This window comes from Petaurus breviceps, unplaced genomic scaffold (genome assembly GCF_028583685.1).
Source record: "Petaurus breviceps papuanus isolate PSGF00001 unplaced genomic scaffold, PetGlider_PUasm1.0 183, whole genome shotgun sequence".
NCBI classification, from domain to species: domain Eukaryota; kingdom Metazoa; phylum Chordata; class Mammalia; order Diprotodontia; family Petauridae; genus Petaurus; species Petaurus breviceps.
In genome coordinates, this window is record NW_027185791.1 from 19,983,529 (window position 1) to 20,011,080 (window position 27,552).

At 37.0% G+C, this 27,552-nt stretch overlaps 1 protein-coding gene across 13 annotated transcripts in view; it reads left to right on the forward strand.

The window, feature by feature from the left end:
• The window catches only part of AOPEP (aminopeptidase O (putative)), a 567,977-nt gene that overhangs the window by 301,965 nt on the left and 238,460 nt on the right, over positions 1 to 27,552 (forward strand). For all 13 annotated transcript variants that reach the window (XM_069087994.1, XM_069087995.1, XM_069087997.1 and 10 more), the window contains 2 exons: positions 15,146 to 15,248; positions 16,630 to 16,737. In XM_069087994.1, the coding sequence (XP_068944095.1) occupies positions 15,146 to 15,248; positions 16,630 to 16,737 (211 nt within the window). The remainder of the gene's footprint in view (positions 1 to 15,145; positions 15,249 to 16,629; positions 16,738 to 27,552) is intronic.

The following is a 27,552-nucleotide window of genomic DNA, read 5'->3' on the forward strand; positions in this document are numbered from 1 at the left end:
TGCTGTGGCTAGGAAACCTGGTTTGAATTCTTGCTGGTTCTGTGAACCCTCCCTATCCCCAAGAATGTATGTGGTGGGCTTTTCTTCTCTCAGCTAAAAATACTATCATTACTTAAATGAAAAAAATAAAGACTCAGCCACAGTGACACATTAGAGAGGAGGGGAATAAAGCTTACATTTTTCAATAGCATATAAAATGAAGATGAAAGGGGATTTTCCTTCTGACAAGTGTGGTCATGTAAGATTGGTAAATCAGAGCTCAGATGGGAAAAAATGAAACTACATAATCAAATACAATAAAGTTCAGAGACTTTTCCTGATTTTTCATCCCACAGTAATCATCCCTGCTTTGCCTCTCTTGTGGTAATATATTGGAAGATTGTACTGAGATTTTATCAGTGGCTAGTTCACCTGCTTGATTAGTAAACAGGACCACACCTGACCATCAACTAACTCTTTAACCCCCCCCCCAAATTCTTAATAAATATGAGTCAATGACATGGATAGGAGATGAATATGTTGATAGAACTGTCTGTATCCATCACTGCTGACATTCCAAGGGTAGCAAAATAAAAACCTACAGTAGATTTGAGAGTTAAAGAATAAGGAAGGAAAAATTTGTGATATATCCAACAAAAAGAGATGTCTGAGAAATAGACTAGTAAGTTACAAATAGAAAGACAGTACAGGGGGAAGCTATATTTGAAGGACTGTAAGTCTTGGAATACCGTATTTCAAAGAGCAGAACCGTTGGGGTTGTGACCAAGGGTAACTTACCCAGCAAAGTTACGTATAATCCTGAATATCAACAAAAATGGATATTTAACAAACTGAAAGACTTTCAGGTATTTGTGACAAAAAGACCAGAACTTAATGGAAAATTCAACATAAAAGGTCCAGGAGAAATATAAGGAAAAACATTAATGACCAATTATGAGGGACTCAATAAAATTAAACAGTTAACTTCTTATATGTGAAAATGTTATCAGTGCTCTTGTGACTGTCATTATTACTTGGGTAATTTGAAAGAAAGGCCTGGGCTGAGCTGAGCATGATGGGACGATGCTAAAATAATGCTACTGGAATTGGAGAAGTAAAAGGAAGCAATTTTCTCTTACAAAAGAGGTGTGAAAAGAAGAACTGATACACAAGAAGCAGGTGGGAATGGAGGGCTGGTAGTGCTGGAACGTTATTCTCTTAGGAAATGGATTAAAGAGGGAACAACATACACAGCTTAGAGGAGTACAAAAGTCTTCCAGATTTAGAAAGAAATGAGAGCAAGGCAATAGGATAAGGGAGAGACTTTTAGAAAAGTGTGTAGAATAAAAATTAGGAGAGTAGGGAAGAGAATAAGAACTCTTAGAGGTTGGGGTAGATTAAGGAATAGGAAGGCAAAGTAGGGGGTAAAAGTAAATTAGACATATGAGGAAGCATAGGGCAAATAGAATGAGAAGAATAGTGAGGAAAAATAGAATAGAGGTAAATACATAATGAGTAATTATGACCTTGAATGTCAATGGGATGAATTTACCTATAAAACAGAAATGGAAAGCAGAATGGATTAAAAATCTGAATTTAACAATATGTTGCTCACAAGAAACACAATAAAAATGAGAGAGACATACAGAATTAAAATAAAGGACTGGAGTAGAATTTATTATGCTTTAGCTAATGTAGAAAAAGCAGAGGTAGCAATTATGAACTCAGACAAAAGCAAAGCTAAAATAGATTTAATCGAAAGATATAAACAAGGAAACTACACTGTGTCACCAATGTTATTCAATATTGTTTTAGATTTAAAATAACTAGACAGTATAAAATAACTGAGAGCATACCTGTCAAAATAGACCCAGGAACTATATGAATATAATTCTAAAACATTTTTATATAAATAAAGTCAGATTTAAATAATGGTAGAAATATTAATGGTTCATGGGTAGGGAAAAGCCAATATAATAAAAATGACACTTTTACCTAACTAATCTATTTTTAATACCATCCCAATTAAATTACTAAAAAATATTTTTACCAAGTTAGAAAAAATAATAACAAAATTCATTTGGAAGAACAAAAAGTCATGAATTTCAAAAAACTAATAAAAAATGTAAAGGAAGGAGATTCAATAGTACTAGACCTTAAATTATATTATAAGGCAGTAAATGTCAAAAATATCTGGTACTGGCTAAGAAATAGAAAGGTAGATCAGTGGAAAAGAGTAGACATAAAAATACACAGTAGTAAAGGACTATAATAATAACCTTGTGTTTGACAGATGTGAAGGTTTAATTTTGGGGGATAAGAACTCATTATTTGGTGAAAATTGTTGGGAAAGCTGAAAGCTGTTTGACAGAAATTGGACATGGACCAATATCTTAATCCATGTACCAAAATAAGGTAAAAATGGATACATGACCTAGATATAAAGGGAGATATCACAAGAAAATTAGAAGAACATAGAACCTATTACCCATTAGATTGTGGGTAGGAAAACAAAATATATGAAGAAACAAGATAGAGAGCTTTGTGAGGTGTAAAATGGATAATTTCAAATGTATTAAATTTAAAAGTTCTTATACAAATAACACCAAGGTAGCTAAGATTAGAAGGAAAGCAGAAAATTAGGAACTTTCATAAACTAGTCTCTCAGCTAAAGGTCTCATTTCTCAAATATATAAAGAACTTTGTCAAAATTTTTAAGAATATGAGTCATTCCCCAATTCACAATTGGTCAAAGGATATGAATGGGAAGTTTTTTGGTGAAGAAATAAAAATTATATATATAGACATATGAAAAAATTCTCTAAGTCATTATTGATTTGAGAAATGAAAATTAAAGCAGCTTTGAAATGTCATCTTTCTTTTTTTTTTTTTAAAGTAATCGGGGTTAAGTAACTTGCCCAAGGTTACACGGCTAGTATTTTTGTGTGGGTGTTAAGTGTCTGAGGCCGGAACCAAACTCCGGTCCTCCCGACTCTGGGCCGGCACTTTACTCACTGCGCCACCTAGCCTCCCGAGATGTCATCTTTCACTTATCATATTGGCTAAAATGTTAGATGCCCTTCAATTGGAGAATTACCTAAATAAGTTGTGGTATATGGTTGCGATGGAATGCTACTGTGATAAAAGGTAGGATTGACTGGTCAGTTTTAGAAAAACATGGAAAAACTTGAATCTGTAAAGGAAGATGCTATGTACCTGCAGAGAAAGAACTGACAAATAGAAACATGTTTAGCATGGTCTTACATACATGTATATACATGTGGGGGGCAGGGTGGAGAGGGAGGGAGAAAAAAATAAAATAAGAAGTACACAGCAGGGAACAAAAGAAAACTTAGAAGAATCACAGAAAAGCTGGGTAGTTTTTGAAGCAATCTGTAGTATTTGTTACATAGGTTTTCAAAAAAGGTTAACAGTTTGAAATGAAAATTTACTATTCTATAGCAAATCCTCTATGTTCTGCTGTGTATAGAAAAGGGTTTTTTTTCCTTTTCTTGTTTTGTATTTAAGTTTAAAATAAATAAAAAATTTTTAAAAAGATTTAAATACAAAATTCTTAAGTATATATAGACGTTTGTGTTTTCATCACTACGTATTTTGCTTCCATCAATGCACATCACAACACAATGCCATCCCATGAGTTTTTTAGTCAAACAGTTCATGCCCTGGTGGCCAACTTTCTATTGAAAATTGTCTTTGTGCTCAGCTGGCCTAGTCTCAGACAACAGATGTACAGTTTATCACCAGACTCACATTCAAAGGCTGTCCAGTCAGTCAGTCAACAAGCATTTATTAAGCACTTGAAAAATACAAAGAATTAACAAAAACAAAACAGTGAGAAGCAGCAGAAATATATCACAGAATTTGAGAATTGGGAGGGACCGCAATGGTCACCTCATCCAACCCACACACGAAAAGAATCCTCACTAGAACATACTTACAAGTGGCAATCCAGCCTCTCCTTGAATAATTTCAAAGAGGAGGAACTCAGCGCCCTTTGCTGTGGACGACTGTGCCTTTGAATAGCTGTATTTGTTGTGAAATTTTTCCTGACATTGATCTTTAATTTGCATCTTTACAGCTTCCCCCCAATTGCTTCTATTTCAACTGTTTGGGGCCAATCAGAACAAATATAACCCTTCTTCCACTTGACAGCCCTTCAGATATTTGACCTTAGTGGTCACGTCCTCCCTGAGTCCTCTCTTCTCCAGGCTGATGTCCATGCCTGGTTCCTTAAACTGATCCCCACATGACCCATATGAGAAAACCAGTCTTTTATAGCCAGAGTTGTTTTCTTCTTTTCTGTGCAAGTGTTTCTCTACCATTTTAGAGAAAATTGACTTTCCTATTCCATTTCCCTGGCCTAACTTCCCAGAAGAAAAAATAACACTAAAATACCCAAACCGATATCTTGCTCTCATCCATTTAGATATTCTCTCCAATGTTGCAGATCTCAACTCATTCATGTCTGTTCATCCTGTGTCAGTCTTGTCCATGTCCTTTCATAAATTCACCACAGGGCTTCTACCCAATGTATTATTGGAGGCCTTACTCAATTACTGGTCTCACAAAAATGCCAATAAGCCCTTGGGCTCTCCACCACTTAGCATTTGTTCTTGCCACATGAGCGATTCATTTTCCTTTTCCCTCATATACTCTTTTTTTTGTTTATTTTTGGGGTTTTTTTGGAGGGGAGGAAGGCAGGGCAATTGGGGTTAAGTGACTTGCCCAAGGTCACATGGCTAGTAAGTGTCAAGTGTCTCAGGCCAGATTTGAACTCAGGTCCTCCTAACTCCAGGGCCATTCTATTCACTGCACCACCTAGCTGCCCCTTCATGTACTCTTAACATCCTTTACTCCATCTCTTCTTCAGAGTTCTTAATTTGTTGTATTTTGCAGCCTGCTCACATTCACCTTGCACCTTTCTATTGCCCTATGTGTAAAGCTCATTTTTAATTCCTTAGACTTTAATGTTCCATGACTCATATCTATGCAACAACATTGATGATGAAAAATTCATATTAAAATGATGTGGCTTTTGTTTCTAGACTTTTGAGTTCATGAAAGGAGCTTTTCAGTTTCCTAAAGGCAGTTCAGTTCTCTTTTCTCATATTTAATTCTGGGTCCAACTCATTATCCATTTATGCATTTTTCTCTTTCTCTGTGGTGTGTGTGTGTGTGTGTGTGTGTGTGTGTGTGTGTGTGTGTGTGAGAGAGAGAGAGAGAGAGAGAGAGACAGACAGACAGACAGAGACAGAAAGACAGAGAGAGAAAGAGAGAGAGAGTAATCTAAAGGTAATATATTGGTCCATTGAATTGAGTGTCACAATCTGAGCAGTAAATATTCTTCATAGATTCTTTCCTGTGCAGATGGTTGGTTTAAACTCTTTTTCGTGGCTATAAGAGCTCTTCCAGAAATATCTACAGGTTTCCAGGGCTTGATGCCACCAGAAAAATGTCATCTGCAAACAGGGAGCTCTCTGGAGGATCTCATCATCGACAAGAATCTCTCTTAAATTTGGACTCTGTGCTGGATTTCCTTTATAATACTGTTAGACATCTTGGATAAACACATCTGTTTTGATGTTTTCGTTAATATCTGTGATCACAGGTTAATTCAGTAAGAAATAATTTTGTTTTATATCTTTCAAAGAATCTTGAATAATATTTTCTATGGCAGTTAACTTATATAGTAGATAGAATGCTATACTTGGAGTAAGGGATCTAAGTTAAAATCCTTCATACACTCCCTCACTGTGTGACCTTGAACAAATCATTTAGCTTTTCTGTGCCTCAGTTTTGTCATCTGAAAAATGAGGTACTGACTTTGATGATATCAGAGGTCCCTTCCTGCTCTAAATCAATCATCCTATGATTTATGTATGAGAAACATCTTATTGGAGATTCTGTACAGTGGTGTTTTCTTTTGAAAAGAATGAAATAAGCATGAATCTTTTTATGTTCATTTGCTATAATGCTATTTCTACTTCTTCTATAAGGACATCTAAAACTGATCTTATATGTGGTGGTTCTACTGTCCCTGATAGAGAAAAAGGTCAGTTACAAAAATTTTTGCAAATTTTTTTTTCCATTTTTCCCTCTGTTTCTTGTCTTCCTTCCATTTCATACTTGAGTACCCCCTAGTGATTACTTTGTTTATTTAGGACTCTCACCAAGAATCCCTTAACTTGATTTTACACTCTATTGCTTCTCTCTATCTTATGAAGCAACATCACTAATAATCTTAGGTCATCCTTTTCCATCCTCTCCAACTCAAATGTGTCTGTGATCTCATTGGTTAATGAGGTTTGTTCAGTGGTACAGATCAAACTCATCCATGTGTAATGCCAAACAAAGGCAACTTCCAAAGGTTCAAAATACCAGCAAAGGTGCTCTCCATTTGGTGAAAAATTAAGAACAGAGAAAATAAAAATATAGCATAATTCAAAATACAGCATTCATCAAGTGTAATTCAGTAATTTCCAAGCACTACTCCACCCCTAGGCAGTACATTCATTTAGTCAATCACAAAGCCCCACTTCTCAAATGGAGATTAGTTTCCAGTCATAAGCAAAGTACATTCATTTGGTCAGTCACCAGCACAACAAAGTCAAAAGTTTTCCACCCTTGGATCACAACTGAATAGGCCATCTACCCCAGAGTTACAACAAGCTTAAGCACAGCATTTAATACCCAAAGAGAGGTCTTTTCTTCTTCTTGACCTAAGGCAAGTTCTCAGCAATCTTTGTTACTGGGGAGACAAAGCTTAGCAAGGCCACAAGATACATTGCCAGTGTCCTCATTAGTTAATTCTCTTTCTGCAGAAGTCCTAGGACCCCTGAAAACATTAGCAAAACCCTCTTCCAGGATTTCTGTAAACATACAAGAAGAAAATCCTTCTTCAGGGCTTCTGAACCAACAGCAAGGATCCAGGACCTCTGCAACAACAGTAAGGTTTTAGGACCTCTGCAACAACAGCACTGGCCTTCACCAGTGGATGAATCTGGCAAAACAACATCAAAACAGACAAAGTACCGGCATAACAGCTATGTCTCCTCAGTCCGCGGCAGCTCTCAAAAGTCCTGGGCAATTCAAACTGGCCCTCAGCAATCCTCTGTCTCTCTGCCTCTATGATGCTGCTTCCAAAAAATTCTTCTGCCTCTCTCTCTGCTTGTGCCCCTCTAAATTCATGTCACCAGCTCCTCCCAGTTCATCCCTCTCTTTTCACTCAACAAGTCCATCCCACAAGTGGAATTTACAAGCTCCTTGTTAATGTACTGCCTAGGGGTGGAGAGAGACTTTGTGATTGACTAAATGAATGTAATGTCCAGGGGTGGAGTAGTACTTGGAAATTATTGAATTATACTTGGTGAATGCTGTATTTTGAATGATGCTATATTTTTATTTTTTCTGTTCTTAATTTGTCACTGAATAAAATGGAGAGCAGCTATGCTGGTATTTTGAACCTTGGGAAGTTGCCTTTGCTTGGCATTACACCATGCCTGCCCATCCAAAAAGCCTTCCTCACTTTCTTCCAACATCTTTAAGGTACAAGAGGAGAAAAACTGCTTACTTGATTTCATTCACTCTTGTAATGTGAGCATCCAATCTTCCTTCCTATCATTCAATTCTTTCACATTATCCTTTGCTCATGTGCTTTGGAGATCTTTGTTGGTTAGATATTACAGCCTGTTTACACACACCATGTGCCTTTCTATTGAACTCAGTGTGATAGTTATCTTTTGTTCTTCATAAGCAGAGTTGGGTAAAATGTTGTAATGGTAATGGGAATTTGAAGATCTTCCCTGCCCTTCAATAAGCCTAAGGGAATTTGAAGACCTTCTCTGCTTTGAAAATATACTCTGCCCTCTAATAGACTGAACATAATCACATGGAGTCTGTGGTGGGAGGAGTTTGCTGAAGGACAGAGCAGAGCCCACAGGAAGCTGTGAGTCAGAGCAAGCTAGATGTGTGGGAAGAGAGGAGGCTTCTGAGGGAGCCAAATAAACTTCTGAGTAAATATTGATCTTGTGTTGGTTTGTGGGAAAGCTAAAGGATGGTGTGGCTCTCTGCTATATTGTGGAGCATTAACTTCTATGTTGTTATGATGGATTTCATTTTCTAGTGTTTGAATAAATGTTTTGCTTCTGTCTTATGTATGAAGAATCTGCTATATTTTGTGATTGAGCACCAGGCAGGTATATTTATACTGACCATGGGTGCTGTGAATATTGCATTGGTGCTACAAATGTTAGTATTGAAAAGATGATAACTTTGCTTTCATGAGAAGCTTTGGATCAGTGAAAGAATCTTGTGATTTCTCAAAAGCAATCCAACTCACTCTTATCCTGTTTAATCCTGGTGCCTATCTGTACTTGTTTACATATGCTGTTGGAGAAGCTCTATAGGGCATAGATCCACATGCGTGTTGAAATTTGAATAACAGACATTCTTCATCCACTTGATATTATTTTTGAGGATGGATAGGTGAAACTCCTTTGAGTGATTACAGATCTTTTCCAGGAGATTCTGCAATGTTCTGGAGCTTGATGAAATTAGTACAGTATCTTTTGTAATAGGAACATCTATCAGCAGGACTTCATCATCCATAGGGAAGTCCTCTTCAACCTGAACTCTGTTGAATCTCCTCCATCATAGTAGCAAATGATTTTGGCAAGCATCCAAGTTGCTGTTTTATGTCTCACCTGATATTTATTATTAGAGGGTCTTTGAACAAGGTTATTTCTGGTCTTTTATTTTTTCAAGGAATTTTGAACAATTTTTATATATGGAAGAGAGACCTCATAAAAATCTGTACAGTGAATTTTGGGTTTTTTTGGATCCAGTGCTTTTTCATAACCAACAATAGGATTTTATATTCTCTGTATCTTTCAGTAGATTGTGAAATGGTAAAGATGGAGTCCATTATTTAATATTAGTTACAAAAGCCTCCTTGTTCCTTAGCAATGGACTTGTTGAGGATGTCCTCCTTTCATGTATAGATTAATCTCAAAATTCTTTGTACAGATAAAACAGTAGATGTATAGATCAGTAGATATCAATATGCTTTTGGTCATATTTTGTCCCTTAATGACTTCACAATTTTGTTACTTAAACATGATTCTTATATGCAAATGTTTAATGTAAAAATCTAAATGTGGGTGCATATTATATATACACATGACACATACATGTGACATAATCTAATTTGACTGCTTTCCTGTATTTGTTCTCTTTAGTGCCATTTCTACCTCTATAATAAGCACCTCAGAGTCTGTGATGTTAGATTGCAAACATGGTGATTCTGCCATCTTTGAGAGAGAAAAGTTTGTTAAAATGTTTTCTATCATTTTTCCCTATGTTTCTCCTTCTGGTAGTCATCCTTTTTTCAGTCTTGAATGCCCATGGTATGAATTGCTTATATTAAAATTTATTAAGTGCTTTTAAAAATTACATTTTAGTTTTTCAGTTAACAAGCAGTTTGAAGCCTTCAGAGGAATAACTAAGGAAGGAATTTCAGACCTTTTAGTCAGTGAACCAGCAGAAGTTTTAGCTTGGCTGATAGTGAATGAGTCTAGCAGCAGTCCACTATTTCTTAGACCCAAACCCAGGTCAGGAATTTGCTGAGCTCAGACCAGAGGACAGCAATCAGATTTGTCGTGGATCCAATAGACCACTTCAGGAGCACTGAAATCTTGAAGGTTCCCAGCCTGAGTTACTACCGAGAGTCTACGATAACGTAACACTTAATATAGCAAGAAAGAAGCAACCAAACCAGAAGTGTACAGAATTGGCCTTAACATACAATCTGAAGTCAGGGAGGAACCAGGAAAAATTAGCAAACAAATAAATTCAACCAGAAAAAAGTTAGTATGGTGACAGGAATTCTCAGCACACCTGTAAGAATAAAATGACTTCAAATCATCCATAAAGAATGCCTCAAAGAAAAATGTAGCTTGGGCACAAATTCAATTAGAATTTCTAAAAGAGATGAAACAAGATATTAGAAAAGAGTTAAGGGGCAGCTGGGTGGCTCAGTAAATAGAGTGCCGGCCCTGGAGTCAGGAGGACCTGAGTTCAAATCTGGTCTCAGACACTTGACACACTTATTAGCTGTGTGACTTTGAGCAAGTCACTTAACCCCAATTGCCCTCCAAAAAGCCAAAAAAAAGTTAAAATGTGAAATGAAATGAGAGTGTCAGAGGAAAAATTAGGAAAAAAATGAAAGCTATAGAAAAAAAAATTGGAAAGGGAATTAAATTTTGGTCAAACAGCAAGCTCCCTGAAAATGGCCATGGACCAAATAGAAGCTAATAACACCATGAGACAACAAGAAATATTAAAACAAAAGATGGAAAAAATAGAAGAAAACATAAGGTATCCATTAACAAAAACAACTGATCTGGAAAACAGTTGGAGATGGGCACATGCACACACATACATGCACACACACAAACGCACATTTATATACTTACACATATATGTTCTATATGTATATATGTACATATAAATGTATGAATTATTGAACTACCTGAAAACCATAACCAAAAAAGGAGCCTAGATGTCATTTTTAAAAAATCATAAAACCACTCATGCTGCTTAGAACCAGAGGGCGAAGGAGAACTAGAATGGATCTGCCATTCACTTTCATAAAGAAACCCCAAAATGAAAACTTGCATGAACATTATTTCCAAAATCTAGATCTTCTAGGCCAAAGAAAAGAAACTGCAAGGAGCCAGAAAGAAAAAGAATGTAAGTACTGAGGAGCTAGCTACTGTGTGGATGATATACAATTCAGCAGCTACCAATATTACAGAGAGAGGATTTGGAATATGATGTTTCAGAAGGGAAAGGATGCAAGCTAACAATTAAGAATAACTTACCATGCCCAACTGGGGTACAATGTTACAGAAGAACATGAATCTCTAATGAGATAGGAGACTTCCAGGCCTTCCTGAGAAGAGCAGTTTTGTAGAAACCTTCAATTTCAGACACAAAAATTAAGAGAAACCAAAAAAGTGAAACATGAATGAACAACCATAAGGAACTAGATAAGGGTAAATTGTTTCCTTTCTATGGTGAGATGATATGTGTGTCCCCCTTAAACCCCGTTGTCTTTAGGGGTCATAGAAGTGTTCTAATTACACAGAAAGCCTGGGAGTGTTTCTGTTAGGTCCTGATAATCTTAAAAGAATAGTAAAAAAGGATGGGAGAATGGAATACATTACAGAGAAAGGGAAAGGCAGGTTAGAGAAAATCATCTCATTATCTCATATAATCCAGATGGGCACATAAAAACAAGGAGGAAGGGGTCAGGGGGAATGGCTGACACTTGAATCTCGCTCTTACATGAACTGGTTTAAGGAAGGAAGAATATACACACAGATTTGGGTTCAGAAATGCATCTTACTCAAAAGACAAATAGGAAGGAGAAAGGAGAATTAGAGGTACAGTAGATTAAGGGAGGTTTTAGTTCTAAGAAGAACAAATTTGGAGGATATACTGTAAAAAATTATTTATAACTCCTTTTTGAGGTGTCAAAGAATTGGAATCATTTGGAGATTGGCTGAACAAATCATACCTTATAATATGCAGAATACTATTGTGCTGTAAGAAATAATTAAGGGGATGGTTTCAAAGAAATCTCAGAAAATTTGTATGAACCAATGCAGTGTGAAGTGAGCACATCCAGAACAATTTATACAATGACAACAATATTGTAATACAAACAACTTTGAAAGACTTAGTAAGGGGGCAGCTAGACTGGTGCAGTGAATAGAGCACCGGCCCTGGAGTCAGGAGGACCTGAGTTCAAATTCGGCCTCAGACACAACATAAAAAATTAACTGTGACCTCGAGCAAGTCACTTAATCCCAATTGCCCTACCTCTCCTGCTCCAAAAAGCAAAAAAAAAAAAAGACTTAGTAAGTCTAATAAACATAATTACTAACCACTGTTCTTGAGAACTAATGATGCAACATGATATCCATATCCTGATAGAGAAGCAAAAGTCTCAAATGCAAAATGAAATATATGGGAGTGAGTGAGGGGAAAATCATGGCCAATGAGGAAATTTGTTTTGCTTGACTATACATGTTTGTAATGGAGACTGTTTTTACTTTCATTTTTGGTTGGTGGGCTTGGGAGGGGGAGAAGGCAAATTTTTGCTAATTGCAAATACATAATTTAATTTTAAAAAATAAACTAGCTTTATACTCTGGTCCTCTCTGCTTTATGAAACAACATTGCTCATAATTATCTTTCATCCTTCTTCATAAGATTTTAACAAATGAGTTTATACCCTAGCCGGGTGTTGCCTTTGACAGCTATCTCATTGCTAGAGAAACTGAATCCTATCAATCTTCACATTATTGCTATAAAGAAACCTGGAGAAAGAAAAAAAAATTGTAGCTAAATGGAAAGATAGGTTAGAGGTAGTTCCTGGAGAGGCAAACAAAAGAAGCAGAGTATATTGTGTTTTACCATATACCCAAAGGCAATAAGAAATATTATATCATGGCATACTTGTTCATCACTTAATGTAGTACTAATGATAAATGTATGCATTTCCCCCTTAAAAATAACTGTGGCTTCTGTACCAACATTGGTTGCTGAGCATTAATGGGAAAGAAACTCTATGAAGAACTTGCAAAATTCCCCAAATTGATTCAACATATGTTTTAATGTTTCTTGACTTCAATGCAAAGGATAGAAAAGGTTAAAAAAAATTGAGGAGAAATATATGGGAAAGCGCAGTTTAGGAAGAATGAGAAAATCCAGAGACTTGTAGATTATACAAAAACCTCATGCTTCTATGCCATAAACACTTTCTTAGAAAAGAGCATTGGTATGACTAGGTGAATGGCAGATAACACCAAGAAGGACAAAATAGGTTATATTTTGAAAGAAAGGAAAAACATATATATTATTGATATGTGAATTATCCCTGAATCAGCTGTCTATACACAGTTGGAACTTCAATCAGTAGAACTACAATCAGAATTATTTTAAAAAATCAGGAAGAAATAATAGAAAAAAAGATATGGAATACAGTTAAAATGACTTAACTCTGAATTACCTGAACAAGTAATTGAGCTCAAAAATGGGAAATGGACAACAGAAATGACATTGATAAAGTATCCTGCATAAGATTTTTCCAGATTATTTACATTCTAAACTGGTATTGCCTTTGACTGCCATCTCTTTCCCCATAGCCAGTAATTCATGGACTTTCTGACTTAAGGTCCTTTTTTAGGTTCTTTTAGTCACTTTGTTGTGAAAATTTACATATAGTTAAAACATGGTTTTCAATGGTTAAACTTCTGAATGAAATCATTATAGTATATTGTCTACCCTTTATCCTGCTCATTACCCATTTTTTTGTTATCAGAAACTAATTTAAATAGATTAGAATGGACCTAATTTAATAGTAGGCCTTATCTTTTCCTCATTTTTATTCTCCTAGTTTTGTACTGATTTTAATATTTGTTTTAATAAGTCAGTGATCTGATTGTACAAAGACAGCTAATTCCTACATGAGCAATAATTCATTTCCTGTCATAAAGTACAATTAATTTCATTTTTTGTTCATTATGTTCAGTGCCTACCAATTCTTTTCTTAAAGAAAATATTCATGATATATAGTCATATTAGCTTCTGTGAGCCTTTGTAATCTCTAATTTGTGAGCCTTTGACCTCTCTCAAACCTCATTACTGATCCATGTTTTCTAATTTATTTCCCTTACCTATTTCTCCCTTAGTATTCAAGATAATGAACATCAGTGTATATGTTGATTTAATTTGGAGGATCTTACCAAATTTTTCTGCTTCTTCATTCTCTACAATGAATGCCAGTGTATATTCTGCGATTATTTTATTGGTAGTCCTTTGGAATAGTTGTTTCAAACTCAAATAGAAATCCCTGCAGGTTACTTATTGACTTAAAAGACCATATATATGAACATCATCTATATTCTGTTGTTTTTATTCATTTCATGAAATATTTCATAATTCTATTTTAGTCTGGTTCCAACTACAGTGAGGAGTGTTGTGGGCTGTGTGCTATACCTTTGCTTTGGAAAATATTTGTGTGAAATGCAACACAAGATGACCACGTCCCATAAAAATGATGTCTCTTATCACCTTTAGGTTCTCTATCACATGGATGTCAAATTCTCTATTTTCCTGTCCATGAAGATCCTGAGCATTAATGCTCAGCCATTTTCCATTTAATTGCAATTTTCTGTTTTCTTAAAGCTTTGTGCATAGTAAAATGGCTAAGATGATATAATCTAGTTCCTTCTCTTTATATCTCTTCTTCATTGTTACCTAGAGGACAAATTGAGACATTAAAATTTCTAGACCATTTAAAAAAATGTTCAATCCTTGATACCCTCTGTAGTGATAGAGTAGAGTGAGCATTAGATTTAGAGTCCAGCTTGTTAAATGTCTTTATTTGGTCAAGTCACTTAACCTCTCTTCAGCTCCTTCATTTGTGAAGCAAAGAAGTTAGATTATATGATTTCCATGGTCCCTTACCACTTAAAATTTCTTTTTATCCCTTTCCTGATATACTGCCCCCTTCATTGAAGTATCAGAAGAGACTACACAGGACTTAGGAACATCATGGACTTTTCTTTATTTCATTGCTTTGCATAGGTGAAGAATTCAGTACCAAATAGTCAGTCTATTGTCAATGATGTTTTCCTTGCTTAATGAGACTGATCCTTAGAAGGCAGTCTTCTGCCAGACTCCTACTCAAAACCTTTCTGTCATTGTGAGGATTGCCTAAGCTTACACTATGCTGTAAGTGACATGTTTGAGAACCCAGGGTTACCTCTGTATGATGGGGGAGACATCAAAATCAGAATTTGTGGAGGCATCAAAATGATATAGATTCTAAAACAAAAGAAACAGAACCTGAGATTCAGGGAGATCTTATCTAGCTTAGACCTTGATAATTATGTCAAAGAAAAAGCCACAGGTTGTAACCCAAATATGGATCTTTTTTTGATCAGTCACTGAAAGTAAAATGTTGAAAAAATTATAGTAACAAGTAAATGAAGACCCTAGTGAGCAAGGCTTTCAAGAGATAAGACCATTTGTGCAGGGAAAATAATAAAGTACTTTTCCTACTTTTTAATATTAGACCCAATAAAGATGAAACAGGACAAGTAAGTGAGTCTGGAGCTTCAGTTGTGAAATATGGTCTTAATCCAGAAAAGATCTTCATGCAAGTCCATTATTTGAAGGTAAGACTGTTCAAGTTTCATAATACCAAGATTATTGTATTTTATCAGTATAGCTAATTTAAGATTATATTGTGATAAAGGAAGTCATTATATGATAATCCAAAAAATCATTTCTATTCTGATTTGGAATATTTCTTTGTAATTATATTGGAGAAAGGATGTTTAGCACCAACATAATATTCACAGTGCCTACAGCAGCTATCAATATGCCAGCATAATTCTAAATTATAAAATATAACAGACTGTCCACATGGAAGACAGAACCAAAACATTTATTCAAACAACAGAAAGCCAAATCCATCACAGCAACAAAAAAGTCTATACCCAATAGCAGTGCAGGGGGCACTGCCATCCTCAAGCCTTCCCCCTTCTAGGGTCTTCCTATGAAGGCTCACAGCTCACTGCCTCCTTCCTCTCTCTCCCTCAGCTCTAACTACTCTAACTAAATTCCTCTGGGTTCTGCTCTACCCATTCCTGTTCTACCAGTTCAATAAGCTCCTCCCACCACAGGCTTCATTTGACTCAAACTCATGTAACTTAGGCTTCCATATGACTTAAGCAGGTCACACGGGCCTATTGATGGACAGGAAAGATCTTCCCATTTACATTACCATTACAGATGTATCTGATACTACAGGCATTGAAACACTTCATTATCTAAAATGAAGTTAATATTATGAAGACCTGACCCAAAAAAACTTGAATAATTGTCCAATTTCTTCTAGCCCTTTACTGTGTTCTTTCCTACTTCCTGCTTATGTCAGGTTTGACCAACATCCCTTCAAGGCTACTATAAAACATCAATCTGGAGACAGGAATAACTGTTGAGATTTAACAAGACCTTCCATATTACTAAGCCAGTAAATGAGGAAAGACCCTTGAGTTTCCTTTCCTTCAAAAACATACTGAACTATGAGGCTGCATATAGAAAAAGAGGAAAGCAGCTTTTATTGTTAATAAATAAGTAGGATGGACAGCAACCATACCCTAATGTTTTGCCCCATATTGGTGAAACTTTTGGGTGTTAAGTTAATAAAGGACTAACCTCGGAGTCAGAATACCTAGATTCTAGTCCTGGCTTTGACACTGAATAACTTTGTGAATGTGATTGCTGAGCCTCAATTTTTCCATCTGTAAAATGGGAATAATAACTTTTTCACTGCGTGCCATTTTGTTGTAAGGAAATTCTAAAGAACTTTGTAATCAAAAAGGACCCTGCAGTTACAAGCTCTTATAATTAGCATGAACTATGTCTAAAGATTCACTGTGGACAAACCAAAATAATTATAATTCACTAGCAGATAGCTTGGAGTCCACTACATAAATATTTTTCGCATGTGATAACCATGGACATCTTTTTTATTTTCAATATTTTTCATAGGGCTATTTTCTTCTGCGGTTTCTAGCCAGTAGGCTTGGAGAAGAAACATATTTCTCATTTTTAAGAAAATTTGTACACAAATTCCATGGACAATTGATTCTTTCTCAGGTAAGTTGTAACTCATATTTGCTTTTATCCCCACCTCCAAAATGTGGAATATAATTTTTAAAAATGTCATTGTCAAAATGAATGAAATCTCAGTAATTTAAAAGGATGAACTCAACTTGGAAAATAGTAAAAAATAAAAATGTGTCCCTGACAACTTTGTCACAGCTGTCCTTGTTACAGTAAATCAGTACATACTTAATAAGTGCCTGCATGTACCAGGCAGGGTTCTAGGCACTAGGGCTGTAAAGACAAAAAGTAAACCGTCTTTGCCCTCAACTATCAGGGGGGACAATACATACATGTACATATGTATAAGTCACTATATGTGTGTATATATTTATATTTATACATATGTATATGTATATACAAAATAAATACAGGTTAATTCCAGGGGGAAACACTAGCAGCTAAGGGGATCTGGAAGGGATTCGTGTAGGAGAGCTCATGCCCGGTGTACAATGAGCTTTGAAGGAAGCTGGGGATTCTAAGAGATAAAAGTGAGGGAGAAGTGCTCCCTAGGCATGGTGAACAGCCTGTGCAGAGGCTCAGGGATGAGAGAGTGTTCTACATGGGGAGCAGCAAGAAAGCCCCTGACTAGAAAGGAGAGTATATGAAGAGGAGTGACATGTAATAATCCAGAAAGGTAGACTGAAGCCAGGTTGCAGATGGCTTCCAATGCCAAATGAAGGAAGCTTTATCTGATGCTACAGGTAATAGGGTACCTACCACTGGAATTTTTTGAGCAGAGAAGTGCTCAGCTGGGCTTTAGGAATATTATATGGCGACATGGCAGAGAGTAAATTGGAGAGGAGAGAGACACGAGGTAGGAAGACCAATTATTGTAATAATCCAAAAAAAAGATGACCTAAGTTAGTGTGGTAGCCCTGTGTTTGGAGAAAAGGGGACAAGTGCAAAAGACATTTTGCAGATAGAATTGACAAGTTTGGCAATTAATTTGGTATGTGGAATAAAGGAGAACGAGGAGCTGTGGGTGATTTGGTGATTAGAAGATATTGGTACTCTTGAAATAAACAGGGAAACTTGGAAAAGTAGTAGGTTTGAGACATGTTGAGTTTGAGAGAAATTTCAGGATATCCAGTAGGAAGTTGGTTAATATGACACTGGTTTTTTGATATGTAGATTAAAGATACATAGATTTTTACATAGATACAGAGATCTAAGATACATAGACTTTTGAGTCATCTGCACAGAAGTGATTATTGAATCCATGGAAGCTGATGAAGTCACCAAGGGAGTGACTACAGAGAAAGAAAGGAAAAGGCCTGGGGCAGAAGCTTGGGGTACAGTGACAGAGCGTATGATATGAATGATAAGGCGCAAAGAAGACTGGGAAGGGAGAGTTAAAGAGGGAGCAGGGTTCCAAAAACCCTGAGAGGGGAGAAGGGGAGTGTCTTGTGTGGAACGCTGAATGGAGCTCAAGAATAGGGATCAAAAAAGGATCATTGGGTCCTTTGGCAATGAAAACGTCTTTGATATTTAAACAATTTGCTGTCATTCTACTTCCCCCAAGGAAAGGGGTACTAACTCCAATCTCATGAGGAAAGGAAATTTCTGGAGTGCAAATCAGTATTCTGTCTGCCACCATTTTTCCTTGCAGGTTTGGTCTTGTACTTCTGAAGCTAAATCTGTTGATCAATAAATATCAATTACTACGTGTCCAATAGTGGAACCACAGGCTACATCAAAGAAATAAAAAACATGGTCCCTTTTCTCAAGGAGCTTATGATAGATTTGGGAAACAAGACTGACACACATGAGATAAAAGTAAATGATGCAAGATACGCCTTGTCCTAAAGTGCATAGTACTGACCACCCCACAGTAGAGTGTAAACTCCTCAAGGCCAGGGACTGTTTGATTTTTGTCTTTGTGTCTTTAGCACCTCCCACAGTGCCAGTCTCATGGTAAGCCCTTCATAAATGCTTGGATTTATATCTCCAGCCTCCTAACAGTGCCTGACACAAGACAGGGGCATAATAAGTGCTTTTTGATGAACTGGTAGAATTGAATTGACTTTCAATGCTAAAGAATTTTCATAAAGGTAGAGCTAAATGAGACCTGGAATAGAGTATAAGTTGTTCATCACAAAAGGGGAAGCCTGGAAAGATGAGTTTAATTTGAACAGGAAGAGAGGAAAAGGAAGCTATTCTAGGTAGGGAAAGGATAGGAGCTAAGACAAAGAGACAGGAATGAGCAAAGCATTTTTGTGGGACATAAGAGACCAGTCTGATTAGAACCTAGAGGGCGTGATGGAAAACTGTAGGAAACAACATGGAATATTCTCAGACATGGCCACTATGTTGATTTGTTTTGTTTAAGTCTACATATTTGTGACAAGGGAGGTCTTTGCCTCAGGGTGGGGTTGAAAAATTGGCTTATTAGATAAAGCTGAACTTGTTTTTTTTCAAAGGCCAAAAATGAAACATTTTTCTAAATGAAGAAGAGGATATAAATATAGTTATTTTGTCATACCCTTATCAAATTTTATATGTCTATGAATGCATATGTGAGTGTGTGCACATACTCTAACAGAAGTTCACAAGGTTTTTATACAGTCTTCTCTCCTGCTCTTTGTAACTTCAAATGTTTGTTGATGATTGTTAAATTCTGAATAAAAAATAATTTAAAAAAAACTTACACTAAACAGATAGAGTGAAACCAAGCTATGGTGGGCCTTAGAGCCAAGCAGAGAAGTTTCGGCTTAATGTGGTAGGAAAGAGGAAGCCATTAAAATTGCCTGAGTAGGCATATGACATGTTAAGATCACTGTTTAAGGAACATTCATTTGCTAGCCAGATAACAGAAGGATGGGAGGGTAAGCCAGCTAGAAGGATATTACAGCTATCCCTGTATAAGGCCCCGGACTAGGGTGGCAGCCAGAGGAGTGAAAGAAAAAGGGACAAAAATAAGATGTTTGAAGAGAAACGTTGACGACAATAGGTCATATACTCCTGTTTCACCACTCAGCTGTGCAGGACAGCGAGACCCTTAGTCAGTGAACTGAAATCTAACACAGCTCTATGGGGGGAACCCCTGGGGTGGGGGAGTGGTGAAGCCAAAGGTCTGAGGAGAGACAAAGTGGTTCTAAGCGTGCTAAAGTTAATGTGCCTGTGGGATCTGCACCACCTCATACAGTTGTTTTAATGCTCAAATGAGAAGAATTTAAGCACTTTAAAAACCTTGAAGGACTCTATAAATGTCAATCATATACTACCACCACCACCACCAATAATAATAATAATAATAATAATAATAATAATGTGAAGGAGGAATCCATAAAGAATATCCTCTTTGAACTTAGATTTGCTATGGGATGGGGGTGACAACTGATATTCCCTAGAACTCTACTAAAATAATTCAGAATTTCTAAGAATTTCTTAATATGATCCCAGAATTCCTTTCCATCTTTAAAACTGGTCCAATTTTAGGTTACAGTCTTTTTGGTAACAACGGCCTAGAGCAGATTTCTACTGTCCTAAGGATCCTGAATCTGTCTTGTGACACATGGTCAAACTCACTGAATCAAATATTCAAAATGCAATATAATTCTGGTAAGCAGGCGGCAGAATAGAGGTGGTTTTGGGTGGTGATGTGTATTACAAAGAGTTGGCATGAATGACTTGAAAAACACCAGTACACTTACTTACAGTTTGACTACTGAGCTGTTTATGTTAGCAATTATAAGCCTTTTTAGTCCAACAACAGTTTATGGGAAATTATGTTTAATTTACTGCTATTCCCACATCTCTTAGATGTGCTATTGAGATTCTTTTCAGAGGGGCAAGGATGAAGAGGGTAGGAAGCTAAGAATCATTTAATCTAAAATCTATTCATTCCAAGTCCATTTTTCCCTTCAGTCTTTTGAATATAGATTAATGGGTTTTACTGAGTCTTTCCATTGTCAAATTTTGTTTTAGTGGATGACATTTTATATCCAATGAGATAGAGCTATTTATTTTTTCTCCTGAATAATGTAATGCTCCCTCTTGATATAATGTAATTTATGCCCTTTGGAATTCTCTGAATCATCCTTCTGTTAACAACTGGCACTCCATAAAAGCAAAGTGTTGCCCCAAAAAACAATCAATAGATCAACTGTGAATAAAGTAAGCAGCAGAAATGTAGCAGAGACAGAAGTGACTGACTCCCAGAGTATGCAGTTCTCAGAAAGGAGGGAGCAAAGTCACCTTATAGACTGTGAGGCAAAGGGCAGCTACAAGCATCATGAGACTGCAAACAGTGGTCATAACTGTTGGTGAATATATGAATAGTGGATATATAGATTCAGGGTGGAAAGGACTAACAATTATCTATGGTTGTTTTTCTTTTCAAGCTTGCTCAGATACAAATATAGTAACACTACACTTCATATGTGAGTAAGATGCAAGCACAAAGGATGTAATTTTACTATGAATATGGCCAGTAGAGGTACCTTTGTAAGCTTTAGAAGCACCATATAAATATGCTCAGCTGTTACTATTATTACTCATCTCTGTGGTTCTACATGAAAAGGCAAAATTCAATATGGTAAGTAAATATTTATTAACCTAATCTATGCTCAGCTCTTGAGGAGGTACAAAGTTCAGGTAACACCACCCTCTGCATGCACGGAGCTTGCGATGAGTTTAGTTTAGTAGGGGCAGCTAGGTAGCTCAGTGGACAAAGTGCTGGGCCTTGGGTCAGGAAGACTGACCTTCCTAAGTTCAAATCTGGCGTCAGACACTTCTTAGATGTGTGACCCTGGACAAGTCACTTTTAACCCTCTTTGCCTCAGTTTCCTCATCTGTAAAATGAGCTGGAGAACCACTCTAGTATCTTTGTCAAGAAAGCCCCAAAAGCATCAAAAAGAGTAAGACTTGCCTGAAAAACTACTAAACAATAGCAGAGGAAATAATAGAACTTTTAAGAGTTCTTTGGACATCAAGGAGATCAAATCAATCAGTGCTTAAAGAAGTTAACTTTGACTATTCATTAGAAGGACAAATACTGAAGCTAAAGCTTAAATATTTTGGACACATAAGGAGAAGACAGGGCTCGTTGGAAAAGATCCTGATGTTGGGGAAGACTAAAGGAAAAAAGAAAAAGGAATGGTAGAAGAGGTGATGAATAGATAGTGTCATGGAAGCAACAAACATGAGGTGGGATCGACTTTAGGAGATAGTGGGAGACAGAAGGGCTTGTGATCCATGGGGGTCACAAAGAGCTGGACATGACTGAACAAGAAGGAGAATACGGCACAGCCACAAAAAGCAATGTACAACATTATATGCTACATGTATTAGAGAAATAAAAAAACAAAGTGGGAGGTACAAAAGATAGGAAGGGATAAAGCATCAGTACTTTGGATTAAGTAAAACTTCCTTCATAGAAGAGGTAAATTATGCAAGAATATATGAGTATAACAGAGAAAGGAGGGCATGTTAGGTATAGGTAATAGTTTGAGCAAAGGTAGAAAAGCATAGAGTGCATGTTTAGGGGACAGAGTAATCTAGTTTGACTAGACCTGAGACTGCTTAAAGTGATATGAAATCAAGTTAGAAAAGCAAAGTTGGACCCGATTGTTTAGAGGGCCTTTAGTCTTCATTTTATTCAGTGGGTAATAAGGAACCTGAAAAAAAAAGTTGAAAGAGTAACACAGTCAAATCTATTTATGAGAAAAATTAATGAGAATTACGTAAGAAAATTGGTATGCATATTTGACTTTTAAGAACAAATTCCTGGCACAGCACTGCCCAGTCAAGATACTGTAATGTCAGATTCATTGACTCCAATTTTATTTATTTATTAATCCATTTATTTTAGTCAACATTCGTTTCTACACTGTTTTGAGTTTGAAAATTTCTCCCCTTCTCTCCCCTCTCCCCACCCCAAGATGGCTTTCATTCTGATTACTCCTTCTTCCAGTCTGCCCTCTCCTCTCTCACCTCCTATTCCCCTCCCCATTTCTTTCTTGTAGGACAAGATAGATTTCTATACCCCATTGCCTATATATCTTATTTCCCAGTTGCATGTAAAGACAATTTTTAACATTTGTTTTTAAAACTGAATTCTAAATCCTCTCTCTTTTTCTCTCCCCACCCACCCTCATTGAGAAGGCAAGCAATTTGGTATAGGTTATATATGTGTCGTTGTGCAAAATACTTCCATAAAAGTCATGTTGTGAAAGACTAACTATATTTTCCTCCATCTTATCCCACCCCCCATTTATTCTATTCTCTTCTTAGATCTTGTTCCTTTTCAAAAGTTTTTGCTTCCAACTACCCCCTCCCCGAATCTGTCTTCCCTTCTGTCATCCCCCCCATTCCCCTTCCAACTACTTTCCTGTAGGGTATGATACCCGATTGAGTGTGTATGTTATTCCCTCCTTAAGCCAAATCTGATGAGAGTAAGGTTCACTCACTTCCTCTTATCTCCCCACTCTTCCCCTCCATTGTAAAAGCTTTTTTTTTGCCTTTTTTATGTGAGATAATTTACCCCATTCTATCTCTCCTTTTCTCCTTCTCCCACTATTTCCTCTCTCATTCCTTAATATTTTTTTTATATATCATCCCTTCATATTCAACTCACCCTGTGCCCTCTGTCCATATATGTATATATGTACACACCACACACACACACACACACACATTCCCTCCAACTACCCTAATATTGAGAAAGGTCCCATGAATTACAAATATCTTTCCATGTAGGAATGTAAACAGTTCAACTTTAATAAGCCCCCTTATGATTTCTTTCTTGTTTACCTTTTCATGCTTCTCTTGATTCTTACATTTGAAAGTCAGATTTTCTGTTCAGCTATGGTCTTTTCATCAAGAATGCTTGAAGTCCTTTATTTCATTGAATGTTCATTTTTCCCCCTAAAGTATTATATTCAATTTTTCTGCGTATGTGATTCTTGGTTTTAATCCTATCTCCTTTGACCTCCAGAATATTATATTCCAAACCCTCTAATCCCTTAATGTAGAAGCTTCTAGATTTTGTGTTATCCTGATTGTGTTTCCACAATACTCGAAATGTTTCTTTCTGGTTGCTTACAGTATTTTCTTCTTGACCTGGGAACTCTGGAATTTGACTATGATATTCCTAGGAGTTTTCCTTTTGGGATCTCTTTCAAGAGGTGATTGGTGGATCCTTTCAGTTTCTCTTTTCCTCTCTGGTTCCAGAAAATCAGGGAAGTTTTCCTTCATAATTTCTTGAAAAATTACATCTAGGTACTTTTTTTGATCATGGCTTTCAAATAGTCCAGTAATTTTTAAATTCTCTCTCCTGGATCTATTTTCCAGGTCAGAGGTTTTTCCAATGAAATATTTTACATTTTCTCCTATTTTTTCATTCTTTTGGTTCTGTTTTATAATTTCTGATTTCTCATAAAGTCATTAGCTTCCATTTGCTCCACTTCAATTTTTAAGGAATTATTTTCTTCATTGAGCTTTTGGACCTCCTTTTCCATTTGGCCAAATTCTGCTTTTTAAGGCATTCTCCTCATTGACTTTTTGGGCCTCTTTTCCCATTCAGGTTAGTCTATTTTTTAAGTGTTATTTTCTTCAATATTTTGAGGGGGTCTCCTTTAGCAGACTCTCGACTTGTTTTTCATGATTTTCTTGCATCACTCTCATTTCCCTTCCCATTTTTTTCCTCCACTTCTTAACTTGATTTTCAAAATCCTTTTTGAGCTCATCCGTGGCCTGTGTCCAATTCATGTTTTTCTTGGAGGCTTTAGATGTAGAAGCTTTGACTTGCCTTCTTCTGGTTGTATATTTTGTTCTTCTTTGTCACCAAAGTAAGACTTTGTAGTCTGAGGTTTTTTATGCTTGTGGTTCATTTTCCTTGCCAGATACTTGACTTCCTAACTCTTTGTTAAGGTAGGACTCTGCTTCCAGGGGGGAAAGAGCAGTACAGTGTCCCAAACTTCGGGGCTTTTGTGCAACTGTTTTCAGAGATACTTGTGGGGGCCTGTAAATTTTCAGCTCTTCCAAGGTGTTATGATCAAAGGAGAAGTGTTTATTCCTTTCCTGACCTGTTCTCTGGTCTCTGAGTGACCACAAGCACTCTTTTCTGTCTTGGAAATGTGAGGATTCCCTCTCCACTGCACCACAGCCTCACCACACTAGCACTTCTCCTTACCCCAGGACTGTGACCCAGATCCAAGCAAGGCAATGCAAGAGAATCCTGCCTCAGTGACAGCAAAGAGATCCCTGCAATCTTCTCTGATCAGTTGCTCAATCCCCACACGGTCTGTGGGCTGGGAGCTCTGGAAGCAGCCATTGCTGCTGCTGCCGCTGCCGCTGCTGCTGCCCCTGCTGCCACTGCCCCTGCTGCCACTGCCTTTACCATCTCCACTGTTCCCACCAGCTCCACCTGCCAGACTGCACACTTTTCTCTCCCAGGTCTGATAGTTTCCCCACTGACCTTCTATGCTCTCTTTGGCATTTGTGGGCTGAAAAGTCTGGAAACTGCCACAACTGCCAGTGATTCTGTCACCTGGGGCCTGCTTCAGCTGGTCTGTGCTGGTGCCGCCCCAGGCTAGACTGCATTCAGCTCCCTGCCTGTTTCAATAGAGGCTTCCAGGCTGTCTTGGGCTGAAGACTTGTTTTACTCTGTCATCTTATGGGTTCTACAGCTCTAGAATTTGTTCAGAGTTATTTTTACTGGTATTTGGAGGGGTTTGGGGGATGGCTCAATCAAGTCCCTGCTTTTACTCTGCCCTCTTGGCTCCAACTCTAAGGAAACTACCCACTGATTCTAATTTGACTGATGGATTATATAATTAGCTAAGAAGATAATACAGAAGAATCAATTTGGGCTTCCAAGTTTCTGTCATATAGGAGTGAAACTCTTGACCAGAGGTGGGGAGTACCTAACAAGGACTGATAATAATATATTCACCTGATGTCTTAAAAAATTAAGGGAGAATAACTGAAAATGAAGGGAGGAGAAGAAACCTCTCTATGGAAATTTAAGCAAAGCACCATAGGTAGCAGCTACAGGATAAGAAGATTAACACTAAAGATTTCCAGAAATTTACAGAGAACAAAATCCCAGAATGGAGCCCTCTGTAAAATGAATGGCATCAGACATCCCTATACAAATGCACAAAATATGAATAACAAAAACTATGAAATGGAGGTGTTTTGTGTGTATACATACACATTGTAGTGATAGGGAAGTTCAGTTATCTGGACTTTTGGTGCAGTTCTCTGTTTGCCAAAAGGAGGTTAGCTAATGATCTCTTGATTTTCTTTGATGATGTTCTGATATAATAAAAATAGAGGAACCAATAAGGAGAACTTTTATTCTAGTATTTTGTGGGGGTTTTTTGGACTAGCCCTATTATTTTATTAATGTGAGAAATTCTCAATGAAAAAAGTCCTTCTTCCAGTGTAGACTGGCCCTGCTCTGTAATTTATAGTCTTAGAGATTTGCCTAGGGCTCCATTATGCCATGCTGATTCTCAAGAGTTTCTGTTATGGACCTAAATATTCCCATCTGAAAGCAGGAGAGAAAAATAGTGGAATCTTTCAAGAAAGTGACCACTAGATCTTAGAACTTCTGAAAAAGGAGAAAAAATACAGGCATAATCTGACATATATCCTAGGTTTTGGGAGAGAAGATATCAAAGAGTTCAGGTGGCTTCCTATGGACTAAACTACTGCCTGGGAAATGTGCCTATGAGGGATGAGAAGTTCTAAAGAATAGACTTTTAAATATGCAAAAAGATACAATTTTGATGAGAAGGAAAAGGAAGAGTTATCTTTAAACCAAAAAAAAAAAAAAAGATCAATATAAACCCCTGGCAAACTTATTAACCAATTTAGGTTTTTAAAAGACATGTCACAAGATGTGGATCATAGAAAGTAACAGGAGATAAAGGCAAAATTGTGGTGCAGTCTTCCAAGAATAGTGTCAAAAGTACTAAAGCTTGGAATGAGCCAAGGACAGCAGCTAAGACAAGATTTTTTTTAAAAAAGCAATATTGGAGGGACGGCCAGGTAGCACAGCGAGTAAGAGCACCAGCTCCAGTGTTGAGAAGACCTGGAGATCGAATCCCGGGCTCAGACACTTAGCACCCACCCAGAAACACCTGGCCGTGTAACCTTGAGCAAGTTACTTAACCCCGATTGCTTATAAAAAAAAAAAAAAAAAAGCAATATCGGGAAAAAAAGATGAGGATCAGAGAAGGGATAGGTCCACTACTCTGTGTGGGTAGGACAATGATAACAAATAATGGAGAGAAGATAGAACTCTGTGCTTTTGTTTCCTTCTGTTTTCTTTGTCAAAGAGAATGATCTTTGGACTGAAAAGGGTGAACCAGACTGGCTACTAGCAGGGTGATACCCAGGGCAAGAGAAGGGAGAATAGGACAGCCCTCATGGTTTTCCGAGGAACAGATTATACCAGGTCATCCATCATTTTCTGTTCTTGACAAGTTACTGGAGTGTTAGGTAAGGAGGTCATTGTAGATACAGTTGACTTATATTTTAGCAAAATATTGAGCAAGTCTGCCATGTTATTCTGGCGGCCAGCATGGGAATGTTGATTAGATGAGAGGTCCAGTTAAATGGCTGCAAAACTGAATCACCAAGTGGGATGATTAATGAGTTTACCTCAACTTAGAAGGTTTCTAGCTGATTTACTGGTTGAAAAAAGGTTCTAGTTGAATTACTTGCTCCTGTACTGTTTAACGTTTTTTAAATGACTTGGTTAAAGGCATAGCTGACATGTTTATCAAATTTGCAGATGACACAAAGGTAGAGAGGAGTGGTTTATAGGTTGTATGCCAGTCAGTCTCCAAAAAT